This window comes from Dermacentor variabilis, chromosome 1 (genome assembly GCF_050947875.1).
Source record: "Dermacentor variabilis isolate Ectoservices chromosome 1, ASM5094787v1, whole genome shotgun sequence".
Classification (NCBI taxonomy): domain Eukaryota; kingdom Metazoa; phylum Arthropoda; class Arachnida; order Ixodida; family Ixodidae; genus Dermacentor; species Dermacentor variabilis.
The window spans coordinates 220,695,644-220,712,795 of record NC_134568.1 but is presented as its reverse complement, the minus strand read 5'-3'; the positions used below and the strand labels follow the sequence as shown (position 1 = coordinate 220,712,795).

The window sequence follows — 17,152 nt, the reverse complement described above, 5'->3', positions numbered from 1 at the left end:
TCTAAATATAGAAGTTCGATTAGGTTTTTCATGGCAGAACAGTTCAATATAGCTTAGCAGTTCTGCGCTAGAAATACCGGCCACGTGCGGTATACCTTTCGTAGCAAACAAGACGGAGCAACTGAAGCCCAGTCATTGATTTCTTGACGCTACTCTCCGGCTGGTTCGGCGCGCGGTTGGCTCGTTGCTAGGCGACTGAAGTCGAACGCTTCCCGTCAACTGTGGCAGCGTCGGGCGTGATGGCCAGCTCGGAGAGGCAGCCCCTTGCAGGGGCCAGCGGCACAGCCAGCACGAAAAGCGATGGTGCCAGGTCAACGGCAGGAAGGGACAGTGAGCAGGAGGTCAATTCAGTTCGCTCTCGGGTCAAGAAAGGTGAGCGCTCCAACTTTGCGGTGTTGGAAAAGACAAGAGCGACACGAAGTGCCGAAAGGCGACGGCATACACGCGCCGGCAGGCAGTTCCTTGCCCTCGACCGTTTCCAAATCATCGTTAGTCTGCCCAAACTGTTGTCAACTAGGCCAGCTCTCTGGCTTTAGAGACGCAACGGCTGCCGGGCGAAAGTAGCGCTGCAGACTTCTAGCAAACGCCCTCTTCCGACGCCATGGACCGCTTTGCTGCCAGTCGTTCTACCGATGGGGCTCTGTAAAATATGTACTTTATGCAGTTGGCCCCAAATTAAATTTTTGCCGAACCGCTGAAAAAAAAAATGTATACGTTAGAAGTGGGTACAAAGACATTCAACGCCCTTACACCACCCGTTATCTGTGCTCGGGAATCGACAAAAGACGACCAAGGAGCGTGACCCAAGTGCCCAGCTTTTGTGAGAACGTCAGATGCTCGACCCCTGCTTTGAATGTGCCCTGGATCGCGGGCGATCAGACTTAAGCATTTAAGAAAGTCTGGACTGAAGCCAGACCTACCCGAAAATTGCAGCCGTTGGATGATAGACGATAGGTTTGCAGATACACTACTACAGTTTCTGCACGATGCAGAGTTGGGAGCATTTATTTTACTTTCTTTTATTGTACATGTGCCTTGCGGCAAGTCCTCCTAAATAAAAAATGATTTTATCAAGTGCATTCATTAAGTATTGCTTAGCGTATAAGACGGAATTATACCTACAGTCCAGTATTTCTCAAGATGTGCTATCTGGGTCTAAAGGTGGTGTCGAGAGAGCCTCTTCTATCTGGTGAAGTCTGGTGAGGTATTTATGACGTCCTATTAAAAGTGATTTCGCATTCCCCACATTGGTTCACACCAAATTGGGAAAAGATCTATATTAAACCGAACTTGTGACTTTGTCTTTTAACTGAGCCGAACGTGTGCACCTTTAATTATATCTCGCACGCAACAGCATCTTTCTTACTGATTGCTGGCTGCTAGTAAACATAGAAAACAGTTAAAACGTAATTTATCTCATCATCTCAGTTTTACCTCGTCATTACCTCGTCAAAGATAGCGCGTTCCTTGCTATCTTTGTTCACTGATTGCCGTCGAGCAAACTCGGGCAAGCGAGAAACTTGGGGAATCGTGCATAGAACCCCAGGGTGGGGATATTCTGTAAGTGTCCCCTATAGTAGACATGTCCATTTCGTCTGGTGCTGAAATGCTGTATGACTGGGGGCGCAGGTCTCCTTCTGATGCGTACCCCAGCCCAGCCAATCAGAACTTGAGCAGCAGACGAAATGGGCATGTCCACTAGGAGGACACTTACAGAATACGTCCCCACCCACCCAGGCCAGCAGCTGCATTGGAGCTCCGCAAAATTCCCATTCACACGGCTCTCCTTGAAAGAAGCTACGTACTTTTCCAAAGTGGCTCAACAAAAAAAAAAGAAAGAAAAAGAAGAAAAAGAAGAACAATAAAACACCTACTATGACACGACATGTACCACGAAATGATGTCTAGAGATTTCTTTGATGATTAATGTCTATAGGCAATGCAACGTGTTTATACGCTAGGCCACTCGTAAGGATCATCATCATCAGCCTGGTTACGCCCACTGCAGGGCAAAGGCCTCTCCCATATTTCTCCAACTACCCCGGCCATGTACTAATTGTGGCCATGTTGTCCCTGCAAACTTCTTAATCTCATCCGCCCACCTAACTTTCTGCCGCCCCCTGCTACGCTTCCCTTCCCTTGGAATCCAGTCCGTATACCCTTAATGACCATCGGTTATTTTCCCTCCTCATTACATGTCCTGCCCATGCGCCCCCCCCATTTCTTTTTCTTAATTTCAACTAAGATGTCATTAAATCGCGTTCGTTCCCTCACCCAATCTGCTCTTTTCTTATCCCTTAACGTTACACCCATCATTCTTCTTTCCATAGCTCGTTGCGTCGTCCTCAATTTAAGTAGAATATTTAAGAATATACTTGCTCTAAGGTTTTCGTCAAGTTTGCCTAAAGGGCTACGCTAACCGATTATCCATGGACACGGTAAAGAATGAGAGCTCTATTCATCATTTGTTGTCGAGTCTAATAAATTTGACGAAAATAAAAAGAAAAGAGACATGGAGTGTCTGCTGTCTTTGTCTTTTCGCGCTTTCAATTATAGTATGCATTACCAACTCGCCCACGGAGGAAGCTGCGCTATTCAAGTCAATTTACATACGGTGCGCAAGGAAAACCGCACTTGGACGTGATTATCTTTCTGGAAATGACACATGCAGGCATCAGTTGTTCACTGCCGCTCTTTTCCAAATAAAGGAAGAAAGTAAGAAGAAAAGAAGAAAACGAAATATATTTCCTAGAACGCGTGATGACATATGCTATCTAGGAAACTTATTCATTGTTAAGAGTTTCATGCTCAAAATTAAGTGATAAGCGGAGATATATCACAACTTATTATCATACCCGGCTAATTGAGAACGTAGCTCGCCCTTTGTTTTCACATGCGCAATGACTTTGCTATTAGAGAATGCGCAATGCGAGCGAAATGTTTACCGTCTTTGCAGTTGAACCTGCACTAAATATGTGAAATGACACAGTTGGCACCAACGATCCGCTTAGTAGGGTCAAATAAGAAATACCTACTACGTGTGTCGCCTACTTCTCAACAGAAGTAAACGACTTGAACAAAAAGAAATATTAGAGGGTGATACATGTGCGTACGCTTTCTCCTCTCTCCCCCCTTTGTGTTTGTGAGGTGACCTACACGACGTATACGTACTGTACCACCTTCCAGAAATAATAAACGGGAGAATCAGACTGCGCCCGCATTGGAATTAGCAAGCGCACCGGGTATACGAAAATAGTTCCTTCGCAATAGGGCATTGTTTCTCGTCGCAGCCAAGTGACTTTCAATGTCATTTTTATCGTTCCCAGCTCCGGAGCACCCGTCCATCGACCGCAAGAACTGGCTTATCCACATGCACTTCGTTCGACGGGAGTTCGACATCTGCAAAGCGCTCATCAAGGAGATGCTCGCCGAGACAAAGGGGTACTGCGAATACGCCCTCTACATACAAGGTGCGCCTATTCTCACATTGTCGCGCACAACGGGACCGCCTTGACACGCGTGACTGTGCACGTTATGATCCTCACACATAACACGTGCAATATTCGCATATAATGCACACATAAAACCGTATTGTAGCAATACCAGCCACGTGCTCTGCCAGCAGACTTCTTACTGCTAATTAAAACCAGCCTCTCTCGCTCCCTTTCAAACTCTACACGCCTCCTGATGAATACATTGTTGTAAATTTAGTTTACTCCACGTCGAGCAAAGATTTTCATCTTCATGAAATAATCGTTTCTGTTTCATCTGGAACTGTAGTTAGAACTAAGTGAACTTATGCAAGTTTTTTTTTTAATTTGGCGCAACTCAGAATGAGTGAAGGAAACAAGACGAAGAGCAGGACACACAAGAAAAAACAGGCGACAGGGGGGCGCTCGTTGCATCGGTGTCCTTTTCTTATGTGTCTTGTTTCATTTACTCATTCTGAGTTGCAATAGTTCAAGAAATATCATGGAATACCAACTCACCCAAACCGCATAATAACTAGTAAAGTACAAGCTTTTCAATGAACGGTCAAGAGTAAGTCTGTAAATGATGCCACATGTGCATCCACTCATCATGGCGGTTTCGTAGTTTTTTTTTAAACCTCTCCCTCCTCCCGACTCCATAAAACAAATGAGAAAAAACATTAAACATGCCTGGCTGGTGAATGTTGCATGAACGAGAGAGACGACATGACGCCTTCGGCTGTTTAAGTGTCGTTGCTTTCCTGATATTTGTTGAAGTTCGGGATTTTACGGTATACCCAGAATGAGAATAGATGTAGTGAACGAACCGTGCATCCTCAGTTCAGATAATTTACGCTGCGAAATCATAGCGGAGCGCGCTGAGGCAGTAATATTGGGAGGCGCTATCACGTTATTTTACCGCGAGTGAGTTTGCGGTGTCCATCCTTCCCGTTACGCCGTCGCCGTGTCATCGTTATCGCATCGTTATCGAATGCCAGCTTTCCTTTGAAAAAGCAGTGACGCCGCGCTGTTTGCCGTGCAGCCCTGATACTGCGCCACGAAGGAAACATCAGCGAATCGCTAGAAGTGTTCCAGTCGTGTGCCCTTCTCAACGGGGACGCTTCGATTCTGAAACAAGTAGCCAGATCTCTGTAAGAATATATTTTCATTCCTTTTTCCTCTTATATCGCTTATGACGGGAAACGTTGGAGAAAGCAATGGGCCAATCTCTTTTAGCTGTTCGCGCTCGAATATTTTGCATCATTCGCTATACTTAGCGGCCTGTGCACGATCAGTTGTTCAAAATGTACTTGTTGTCGCTGTCGCCATAGTCATTGTTGTTGTCGTTGTTGTCATTTCTGTTGTTTTTATTTTTGTAAGACTAAAATTAAAATTCTACAACAGCCACAGTGCTGCTCCTGGATTTCTTTCGAAACTCGGCTGGAACATTCATAGGTACATTACGTATTATCTCCTGCGGCCTCCAGGGTTCACTGCTTGGTTCTATACTTCGTCTAGCCTCACAGGAAATAGTCCCGTGCTGTCAAGCCAGATCTGCGGCACCTCGAACAGGGACGCCAACTATATATAAGCGCTTGAGGGTAGTCGGCTACCTTTCGCGCAATTTCAGTAGTCTGCCGTCTGCTTAAAGACGCCACCGTTGTCATATAACAGGGACCTTATACTGCCATCATCTGCTCTAGCTCTTCTGTATGACAAAAACATTCTTTGGTCCCTTCGGCAATAATAGAGCTTGCTTTACTCAAACCACTGCACACTTACGCTGCTGGGCTTCACCCGGTATATCACTTTGTAAAGGTAAACGGCATGCAGATTTCAGAATGACGCGGCGTTGAGCTAGTTGGGGATCTTCAGAATTTAACACTCTGGGCACGAACGAGATACCACGACGAAGGCGGATAACATCGGAGCCTGTAACTACAAACTGGTTTTATTGCCCCTCGATTGGTAGCAAAATAGTTTTTTTTATAGACAATACAGATTTTTTTATAAAAACGTAATGAACGTAGTCAATGTGGCGTTTTTGCAGACAAGTTCCAAGGCGAGGCGGACACACTTTGCCGCTAAAGCGTGAGCTTCAGAAGACCACTCACCCCACGCTCTGAAGCCGAGTGTTTTACCCCTCTTACCCACTGGACTAAACCAGCGCATCCTAGATAGCAAGCCTGCTGTACACTCTGCTTTATGACATTATGCTACTCGGACCGAAACTTCCATTGCCAAGCCCGGTGTGACGAAAACGGTGACGTCAGAAACATCGTGGCTTACTTCGGGAGCATCCGCATTAAATTCCATGGCAGTTGGGAAAGGTAGCATGACGTCTCATCCTATCTAGGAGGCGTTGGCTAAGCGTCCCAACGTGCTCGCTTGACCGCGAGGAGTTAATAACTCGAAGGAGCGCTCAGCGGCGTTCAATTGGACATAAATGCTTTCGCATTCACAACTCATAAGAAGTGCTTAGGTGTCCTCGGATTTTTGTTTCCCCGCGTAAAATTGCCGCTGAAAGAGAAACATCATGACGATACGACAACAATCTAAGCTGCTGTGGCTAATGTGCTGAAGAGAATGCAGAATTCAGTTTTCTCTGCTTGCTTTCACGAATATCCAAGTAATTAGGCGCAACTTTGCACTCCCCCGAATTCCCGCACACACCCACACACGCATACACTCAAGAACACCCTCCACATCTATGCTTGCATGTGTGTGCGTTTGTGGGTTTGTGCATGAATGCGGGAGTGCGGGAGTGCAAAATTGCGTCTAACTACTTCAATATGACGAGCTACCAACTAGCCCAACAGCAAGTTCTACTATACTTTGATGAACTCCAGCAACGGTGGCGACTGTGCGTACGTAGCCGAGGGTTGATGGGACTGCTTTGACGAGGCCTAGAATCAGTTTGTAAGTTGAATAAATTATTTCTTACGAACGCAGTCCAGGAACTTTTCTGACAAGGGCTGTATATTGGTGCTGATTAAGCAGCATTAAAACCACTTCGTAGTACCTCTCCGTTGTTTTCCGGCTTCTTCCTTGTGATGTCTCTTCCACACCCGACCTGTTTAATTCTGCATGCAAGCTGAATTTATTCCGCATAGATTGCTCTGTATTGCATCAATATTTATGAAATTTCAAAGAGGCATGATTTCAACCTAATATTGCGACTTCTGACGCTTCGGACGTCAACGGCACTTCATAAGAAGTTGAGTAGTATGTGTACACGCCTGTCTTTGAGATGCTGATGAGTAAGCGTTAAGTTACGTACGCCAAGTGAAGTTTTGACAGCCCATGGTATGATTGCACAACGAATATATCATTTCGCATTGTATTTCGCAAAGAAAAGTCTAGTATGCATTTGAACGAACTTGATTCTAACACCTTTGTTCTTGTATTACGCTTGCAGATTTCTGCTGGGAAGACACAAAGCAGCAGCCGACATCTATGAGGAATGCCTTAAACTGAAAGGAAAATGCTGGGTGAATATTGTTGCCGCTTTTGGTGTGCTTGACGTGATTTGCCGCTACTCATTGTCTTCTGTGCGCGAATGAGATTTATTAAATTGACTGAAATAGTACTCGTGAAAGGCCGCACGCCTAGAGGAAGTTCCCATAGACACAATAAACTTTTCCCTGTAAAGCTTCCCAAAAAAAAACAAGCGACAGACAGACGGGTCATGATAATATTGGCCTAATGGTACAGCGTTGCAGTGGTTTTAAGCAAAGGTTTGATAATAAAGAATTCATAATTTTAATGCAATAGAAGTTTATACTTCTATATCACAGAACACAAATTTTCTGTGCCGCCCAAAAATGAATAATCGGTGAAGGTTCACTACACTTTGTGTGATCGTGACAATAGCCATCATTAAACAAAGAAACAAGGCCCGTATTCATAAAAAGCTCTTACGCTATAATTGTTCGTAAGAACAAATTAAAGCGAATTGTCTCGATGGGCATATTATTAGCCAAGGCAGTCGATCAAAGGCCAAGAGCTCTTACGAACGAAAAGCTTTGCGAATTTAACCCCAGAACGAGATGAGCTTACGTACAAGATACGCCTGGACACGGCCGTATTCACAAAAATGTTCTTGCGCGGAAGCTGTTCGTAAGAGCACCAGCTGCTAGCCAATGAAGATGTCGGACATATCATTAGCGAAGGCAGTTAGCCAATAGCAGAGATCACTTACGAACGAAAGTCTGTGTATTCCGGTGCAGGGGCCGAATTCGCAAAGCTTTTCGTTCTTAAGTACTCTTTCTTATTGGCTGGCCGCCTTCGCTAATCATATGTGCAGCATCAGGAGTGGCTGTAATTTTGTCTCGCGAACAATTCTAGCTAATATCCTTTTGTGAATACGGGGTCTGGTTCGTACTAATGTAAACTTGAAAGTTATTGCTAATATCGCTGAGGGAAGAAACCAACACGACGCGATAATTAAAGTTAGTGACTCAGGCATGGTGAGCTCAGAACTAGAGTCGTGTCTTGAATCGACTACTTCCGGGGATACCACTTTCAGTGGACGTTGATTCGCTAAGCCAGCGGCAATGAGGCGCCGCGCCAGACGCCACATCACGTTAAACTGAAAGTTTGCCCTCGAAAGGGATCCACCGGAAATGCGGCCCCTACAGAAACAGCATTGTCTCAACTAAGGAATTAAATATTTAAAAGATTAAACAGGACCGGTATTTTCCTACAGCCTTAGTTTTAAAGCATCCTTCACGTGTATGCGTGCTAGAGCGACGTGACGCGTAGCTTATATATATATATATATATATATATATATATTTATTTATATATGTAGCTATATGGCTACCACTATTATATACAAGGTGCTTCAGCGAACACTTTCAAAAAATCTTAAAGGTTTCCTGTGGCAGATAGCACAATTCTAGTTCATGAGTTGGTCTACTCAAAGAGGCGGACATTACCTGCACAAAAAATTGAAATGCTTAATCGACTAATTATCGCGAATTAAGTTTTAACTAATTAGTTTGTGGCCTATATTGCATTTTACAAATAATAGCCGTGGAGTTCGGATGGCGGATCCACCTGGAAGGAATTTTTAGGATGACACCAGCTTCGAGATGATGCATTGGCGTTCCAGTTACCTTTGTGCTTCAATGCATAAAACGACGTTTTGTTAAGAAAGTAATTGGAACGCCAATGCGTATCTCCACAAAGTTAGGGAATTAATATCTCAAAATTGGTGTCATCCTGAGAATTCGTTCCAAGCGGATCCGCCTTGCGAGCTCCACAGCTAGAATTTGTAAATTGCAATCTGGGCCATAAGGTAATTAGCTAAAAACATAATTAGTGATTTTGGGTTAATAAGTCTATTATGCATTTCTATTTTTTGTGCAAATAATGCCCGCCTCTTCGAGTAGACCAGCTCATTAACTATAATTGTGCTATCTGCCACAGGCAACCATAAAAATTTTAAAAGTGTTCTCTGAAACGCCCGGTATATCTAATTATATGAGTCCGTGTCCGTAGGGCGTACAATGGCTTACATTTCTCGACCAGTCAATATTGTTATATTTTAACATGTTTTCTTCGTCTCATGACCTTAGTCAACTACGTTACTGAAAGTTGGATATCAGTAGATCTCGGTTTACAGAAAAAAAATATTTATTTCATCATCACACTGATGAAGGAAGTTGTTGGTAAAAGCTGCTCTTCGTAGAGGCAGCTTTTACCAACAACTAGTTGCCGTTGCTGACAAAACAATCAGCAACGGCCACTACAGTAACATACAACATACAGCAAATCTATTAAAAATACAGAGGATATCTTAGTCTCATAAACAGACAAAGCACAAGAACAAATATAAGGGTAGACAGTGAGCCAATGTAATTTACAGAACTAACATACGCAATTTTCGCAACTCTATCAGTGTACGCTATGGATCTATGTCAGCTTTTACCTATCTAATAAGCAGTGTAGGCATTATGTGGGACAATTTATCTTTGGAATAACTTGTTTTCGGGGTTATCGCTTTCCACATTCCCTCGTATCGTTTATTGAGCGATGCAGTATTTTGCTGTAGAGTAAAAAAGAAATCTAATTTACGTTTTCTTTTTCAATTAATTCAGGACATATTGCATTACCTCGGACTGTGCTATGCAAAGCTCAAGGACTACGAACAGGTAACTATACGATTCAATGTTTTCTCCATAAACGCAGCCTTATATCGAGTGCCGAGAAACTGCACTTAGAGGGCGTGCCACAGTGAAGCTGCTTTCGCTGGTTTCGTTTCGTTCTTCTGACCCATCAAGGCGAGACAACGCTTCGCAGAAGCCATACAGCAGAGCCCTCGGGACGAGACCTTCATCGCCCTGGGGGAGCTGCACGTTGCCAACGACGACATGAAATCCGCGGTCAACGTCTTCCGAAAGGCTGTCGAGTAAGCACACGGACTCGCTCCGTGAAGTTAAACCGCATGAGGTCTTCGGGTCCTTTCGTATGGCTATTAAATTTCACTTCTTACTGGCACTTACGCCACGACAAGTCTGTTATCAGACGTGGCTCAATCCAGACTCTTGGGCGTTTTACAGCGGAACTGTATACCTCTACCGCCCAATGCATTTGTTACGCAATATTACCGAGTTTATTTATTTATTTATTTATTTCACTGGCAAACCACCTTTTGGGCGGCTTTTGCGCAATGCCGAAATAGGGCTGTGCAAACATTGTGTTAGCAGTTAGCCGTCGAAACAAAACTTCGCCCCTGTCAAACCTATTCATTTTATTTGGCGAAGGAAGACAGACATATTCAGCGAGATTGCCAAAAAGCGACTGAACCAAGAAGCAGGGAAGAGCGCAGCATGCTGCACCCCTCTGTGATTTTTCGTAGAGTCGCTTTTTGGTGACCTCGCCAGCGCAAAGGTAGAAAACGCTGTTTGGAAATGGATAATTCATGGCAGTGTAAACAGCAGGGGAAAGACCTGTCTCAGTGTTTTAGACAATAGTGACGAATCAGAGACATTCGCTTTTGGACAACATGTGTGGGAGTAAAGCCACGCACGTCTTCTGAGGATCAGAGACGCGTAATTCTTTAATATACCTGTATATTTAATGGCGGGCGGTACGAGGGATATATATTAATGTGAGCATGAATATGCAGGGACGGTCTGCCATAGAAAAATAGCTCTTACTCTCTTTAGTCTCTGTTTATCCGGCCGTGTCGTGCTCGTGCGCACGCCACGAGGCGCGCATATTTATTTTCATCGCCTTCTTATGCGGGCTACTCGGTACGTCTAGTTCCTTGACCTGCCAGAGGAGGGCGCAAAAAACAATTCCAAATAATTTCGTCATCCATTCTCTGCTTATGAAATCAGGCCTTCGTTTTCTGTCATTTTTGGTAGGGAGGGAAAAGGAGTGTGCTAGGGCCTATTTCTACAAAAAAAGGAACTCTAGCATACGAACTAGTACAAACAGTTTACTGGATGTGCCAGAGCAGAATAACACTATGGAAATCCTGCTTACCTGAACCAAACAAAGCTACTTCATGAATGCCTGCAGCTAGCTCCAAGGCGTCCAATTATCGAGAGTATAGCTTGAAGCAGCACGAAGACTCGGACAGGAACCAAAAAGAAAAAAACAAAACAAGCACAACAGGACGAGATGACAGGACGATATCGTCCTCATGAGTTTGTTTTCGGTTCCTATCCTCGTCTTATTCGCGGTCCTTCAAGTTACACTCAAGATGGAGCATCATCATCATCATCATCATCGTCGTCGTCGTCGTCGTCGTCGTCATCATCATCATCATCATTGTCGTCGTCATCATCATCATTATAATCATATTCATCATCAGTAGCAGCACCCTATCTTTTAGTCCACTGCATTACGAAGGCCTCTTCCTGCGATCTCCAGTTACCCCTGTCTTGCGCTAGGAGATTCCAACTTTCGCCTGCACATTTCCTAATTTCATCACCCCACCGAGTTTTCTGCCGTCCTCGACTGCGCTTCCCTTCCCTTGGCACCCATTCTGTAACTCTAATGGTCCACCGGTTATCCATCCTACGCGCTACATACCCTGCCCAGCTACATTTTTTTCTCTTAATGTCAATTAGAATATCTGCTATCCCCGTTTGCCCTCTGATCCACACTGCTCTCTTCCTGTCCCTTAACGTTACGCCTAACATTTTTCGTTCCATCGCTCTTTGCGCGGTCCTTAACTTGTTCTCGAGCTTCTTTGTCAACCTCCAAGTTTCTGCCCCCTGTGTTAGCACCGGCAGAATTCAATGATTGTACACTTTTTTTTTTCAACGACAATGTTAAGCTCTCAGTCAGGATTTGATAATACCTGCGGTGTGCACGCCAACCCGTTTTTATTCTTTCGTAAATTTTATTCTCATGATAAAGGTCCCCTGTGAGTAATTGACCTAAATAAACGTACTCCTGTACAGACTGTAGAGGCTGACTGAATCCTTGTTCCCTTGCCAGGCTGTTGAATATTATCTTTGTCTTCTACGTATTAATCTTCAACCACACTCTTACACTTGCAGTTTCAGTTTCAGTTTAAGTTTATTATTCTTTAAATACAATGCATTGGTAAGATACAATATGCAGACGAGGGTCCCAAAGTCAAAGACTGCAACGGGACCCTCGGTTAATAATGACAATGTAGAGATGTATGCACTTTCTCGGTTAAGGTCCGCAATCATTTGTTGTGACTCGTCCCCAGTGTTGCTAAACAGGACAATGTCATCTACAGACCGAAAGTTGGTGATGAATTCGCCGTTGATCCTCACTCCTAAGCCTTCCCAGCCTATTACCTTGAATACTTCTTCTAAGCATGCAGTGAATAACATTGGAGAGATTCTGTCTCCTTGCCTGACCCCTTTTTTGATAGGTAACTTTCTACTTTTCTTCTGGAGAACCAAGATAAGTGTGGAACCTGTAAATTTTTTTCTTAAGATATTCACGTATGCCTCTTGTGCTCCGTGATTACGCAATGCCTCCATGACTGCTGCTATCTCTATTGAATCAATTGCCTTTTGATAGCCTATGAAAGCCATATAGAGAGGTGATTGACCAAGATGGACCTACTCGCCCAAATCAAGTTGTTCGTCCAATTATCCCTCTGTTGCATCCACATAGCTCTGTAGCTTTGGTGATTGAATCGAACTATAGACCTCACCCTCCGAAGCATTCTAGGGCCAGTTCCACTGGAGGCAAACGAAGCACAGGACTTGTCAAAGCTAGTTGTTTTAGTTGCTGCACTTACACTAACAAAGATTGTGCAGGATTTTATGCCCAAACCAGGGTGCCTTCAACCCAGTCAGATGTAGCCGTACGTATATATACACACAAAAGCCTAACAATTTAGCTATTGAATGTGAGGAAAAGACACCTTTAGTTTTCCGCTGCTGACGGTGGTGTATCCCAACGAGAACTTTGCATCAACTGGGCTAATATGTCACCTACCTCGAACGCAACATTTCTGGACTTGATGTACAAGAGCGAATCAGAAAGTCTTTTCCCTTATTTTTTTTTAGCCAAATTACGGCTCTAAGTACGAAGTCAACACATCCATTCCAAGCGGTGGACCCTCCTTGGACCGGCGCGGCCTTATCTGCCGGTAGCTCCGCGGCACGACGCTGTTGTCAGTCGTTGAAGATGGCGGTCGTGTTTCACACGTTCATGGTATACGAGCAACTAAGTGTGATTCGTTTTCTGTTGTGCAAGGAACGAACGCCCATAGAAACCCACAGGGAAATGTAGCCCACGTATGAGGAAAGGTGTCTAGCTTTGAGAAGTGTGAGGTGATGGTTTTGTGAGTTTGAAAAAGGTCGTGAAGACTTGCACGACAATGAGCGTTCGTGGAGGCCGTGTGCATCGCTGGCTGACACCAGGAGCACCTCAAATTTAAAGCTGTAATGGGACAAATTTCTGAACCGGTGTGAGGACTATGTCGAAAAATAGTGTAAGATACGTAGAATAGTACGTATCTTTGTAATTGCCTGCATGGACCTTATTTTGGCTAACAAAAAATAGGAGCAAATACTTTCTGACTCACCCTTTATTGTCTATTTTTTCCCAGTTCTGTTTTTGTTCGTCAGTTACTCTAAATTAGAAGATATCTTTAACTAGGCAGCTGTTATTTTTAGTTTCTTCTTCATCTTCTCTCTGTTTTTTTTTAATTTTTAAAATTATTTTTTGTAAGCATCGGGATGGCAGTTCACTCAAATTTACAAAATATAGCTACATGTAGCCTCTCGAATGTCGTTGTTTCGCACGGTGTGCCTTGCTTTGCTAACAGCTGTTCGCCCTCGAGAAGAGAGGGAGAAAAAAATAAAGAAAGAAGAGTCGGCGGATGTGTAAAGGACCGTGCAACTTTGTTTTCTAGACAGGACTAATTGTCCTGTCTGTCTATTAGAAGCTGCGGCTGATGTACACTTGTCTTTTTTGTGTCTAGGAACAATCCAGAAAGTGCTGAGCTCAACACGAAACTCGGGCTTTTGTATATGCAGGTAAGCTACATACGGATATGTATAAGATGTTTGCTCATACATAGTGCGATGGAATCAAGCTGGCTATGCTGTGAAACATTTTATAAAAAATAACATCACAGAGCACTGCTGCTTCAACGTACGCATCCGTCGTAATATGTGTCATGTCATGTCAATGTCATCTCGCTGACGACATTGGCATTGCAGTGGATGGGTGCGCCTTTTCAGCGAATTGACTGATTGGAAGCCATCTTAATAGAGACGTAAACAAAGCCATCTGAGTATGAGCGCGAAAAAGTCACAAACGAATGAAATCCTTCAGCTGTGATCCAGGGTACTGAGTCTGTACTGAACACGCAAACATGTCAGTTGCAATATGCCCCTATTTCTATATCACGCACGTACTTTATCGAATAGGAAAAAAAATTAAGTACAAGCTTTGCCATGTGTCTGTGTCATAGTTTATGCCATCTAGTAGCATTTTTCCTAATGTTCCACGGGTTTCAACACTGGGCAGCCGAACCCGCGTCCTGACAACCATAATGTAGGATTTTAAAATGTAGTATAAGTGACATTTTATTGCGATAGCAATTCTATGGACACCCCAGGCGTATTTTTGCCGTCGTCGTCGCCGTGGCCGCAATGTACCGTACAAAGTCCAAGGGCGATAATACCGTCGCCGCTCGCAGTATGCTGTATGTGCGAGTGAAAGTACATACAGCACATACAGCAGGGCAGCCGACGATCGCGGCTCAATCTCGCGCGCGCAAAGAAGGAGGAAAGAGGGGAGGCAGCGCGCTGCATTCCGTCGCGCGCATGGGGAGGGGAAGCAGGAGGGGCGGCGTTGTACTCGGTAAGCTACTGCTTATTCCGCGCCCCATCTTGAAAGCGATCTGCAGTGTGTAGGGCCGTTGTAACGTAAAGTTATTCCAAGCTTTTCTGTTCCAATTCTGCAATCAGCCTTCCACGATTGGTCAAAAATTTTTTGAGCCACCGGTTCCCACGTTGGAGCGGCCCGCTTCGTGAAGACTCACGATCTGCAGGACTTCATTAAAGTTTTACCATACCATACCACACCATACTGCCCACTGCGCCTGTCTGTAAGGTGATGTCACGAAAAGTGCGAAAACGCCCCATCTGATATGATACGTGCAAACTGATTATGCATGATTAGACCGAACGAAAGAAAAATTGTTTCTCATTCGACGCCTTTTTCGCTATTAGCGAAAAAGGCGTCGTTTGACCAAGTGCTATTGGTCAAACGTTTTCGGGCTGCGCCCACTTTACCTGTCCGGCACGCGACGTCACAAAACCGCAAAAACTCATGCGTCAAAGTGACATGTGTACGCGATAAAGACTCATTAATATGCCGAACAAAACTGAAACATTTTCTGGGCCCTATAACGTAACACTATTCCGATATGTTTTTATTACAATCTCTTGACGTCAAATTTACGTAACCACCAACGCAGTCATCGGGCGGTAACACGCCAGCGCTGTTTGAAAAGCCCTATCAAACGCGCTTCCCGTTTGCAGGATGCCACTTATTTTTGCTCTCAAAGCGAATAGCATTGCCTACGTTGAGCAGTTTTTCTTATCTAATTGGCTCAGAAGAGGCGAGGAGCACCCTCAAGTGGAGAGAGTTACGATGGAGCCGAGCCAGCACAGTAAAAGTGGATAACCGGATGAGGAGGGTTGTGCCGGCGTCTGCGATTGGTCCGCTTCTCCTTACTTAGCTTGCGTGGCTGGTCGAAAATCGCGGCGGCGTGCAATGGAAGTTTAAAAATGCCGCTAAAAATGATCCTCAGCAAAGAACAGTCGGCAGAGTGATGTCGTATACGTGCCGAAAGGTCTCGATAACGTTATATTGCCACGCAAAATTTTTCATCATACGCAAATAAATCCATGCTCCCCGGCAGCTCTGAGTAGTAATAATAGTAATAGTAGTGATAAGCAACGCTATTCGCTTTGAAAGCAGAATAAATTGACATCCCATAAACTAGAAGCGCGTTTTATTGGGCTTTGCGTTGGTGGTTACGTAAGTTTGACGTCAGGAGATTGGAATAGTTTGACGTTATAGGGCCCTAGGTGTGCCGACGGCTCATACGACGAACTGACCTTCGTGCTGTCTATCACTTCAACCCAAACTGAGCGGGCGTCCTCTGTTCTCGCTGCTCAATTTGATTGAAGCGATAGACAGCGCGAAGGTCACTTTGCTCACCGCTGCTGCCGCGCTTCCTCACGCCATCGTTTTGACTGCGAATGCCCGCGGTCATCTAGTGTGGTGTGGTCATGTTTACCTTTGCGCGCTGACACCACGCTTGTTAATTTAGTTAGTAGGTGTATGTTTACGAGTTTATACGGCCGAAAACGACTATCCTTACTTCGTACAACTGTCTACTAATTTTCTATTGCAATCGATGCTTTGCCTTTCGGGCGAAACTGCGACTTTTTATGCTAACGGGTATATTTGCTGGCAGCACACCTATAGAACATTGGTGTACCTGATAATCTAAAATGCAGCGGCTGCAGAAATGAAACAGCGTTGGGAGGTCGGCACACGTCACGTTGAGGTGTACGCCACGAGGTCTGTGTACTGAAATGATTCATCAGTGATCAAGTTTCCAGCAACATGTTTGCTTGGGTTAGTTGGCTATTATGACCCGTATACTGCTCGTGTCATTCGCTCCATTGTCCTCGTTTCTCGCGCTCTTCGCAGTACGGTTACATGTGGCGCCAGAAATCCGCGGAGAGAAAGAAACAAAGGCGCGCAGTGCACATACTATGAAAAGTAATAGAAGGATGTAAAGGAAACGGCTGCGTAACGAAAGTAACTCGGGGAGCGAAAACGCTGGCCGCTCTTCTTTCTTTCTTTCTTTCTTTCGTGCGTCGTTGTAGGATACGGCTTAACCACAGTGAGCATCTTTCCCGATTTTGCTTCATCTAGTTCTGTCTTGTGCCCGGTCTATCCTTCGCCAGGGCTTCACTGGGCGAGAATGCCACATGTCGATCAGGAGGATAAAGGGGAAGTGCGCTTTGACGTTCTGAAAGCAGCACATGGCAGCACTTGTGCTCGCGGAGAAAAAATTAAACTTTCCAGATGGGCCTTGGGTGCCTCGGCCTCTGTCTTTTGCACGTGCCTTTCTTTTAAGAGGCCGGACTCACGGACATGCGATGTTGTATTCGTAATCCACTCTTGGCTGCAAGCACAAT

At 44.7% G+C, this 17,152-nt stretch overlaps 1 protein-coding gene across 1 annotated transcript in view; it reads left to right on the top strand.

Moving 5' to 3' along the window:
• The first annotated feature begins 237 nt into the window (after positions 1 to 237).
• BBS4 (Bardet-Biedl syndrome 4) overlaps positions 238 to 17,152 on the top strand; it is a 36,000-nt gene continuing 19,085 nt past the window's right edge. Inside the window, exons 1-7 of the mRNA XM_075669484.1 lie at positions 238 to 372; positions 3,327 to 3,470; positions 4,513 to 4,621; positions 6,889 to 6,961; positions 9,575 to 9,628; positions 9,758 to 9,885; positions 13,906 to 13,960. Coding sequence (XP_075525599.1) covers positions 240 to 372; positions 3,327 to 3,470; positions 4,513 to 4,621; positions 6,889 to 6,961; positions 9,575 to 9,628; positions 9,758 to 9,885; positions 13,906 to 13,960 — 696 coding nt within the window. The 5' untranslated portion in view covers positions 238 to 239. The remainder of the gene's footprint in view (positions 373 to 3,326; positions 3,471 to 4,512; positions 4,622 to 6,888; positions 6,962 to 9,574; positions 9,629 to 9,757; positions 9,886 to 13,905; positions 13,961 to 17,152) is intronic.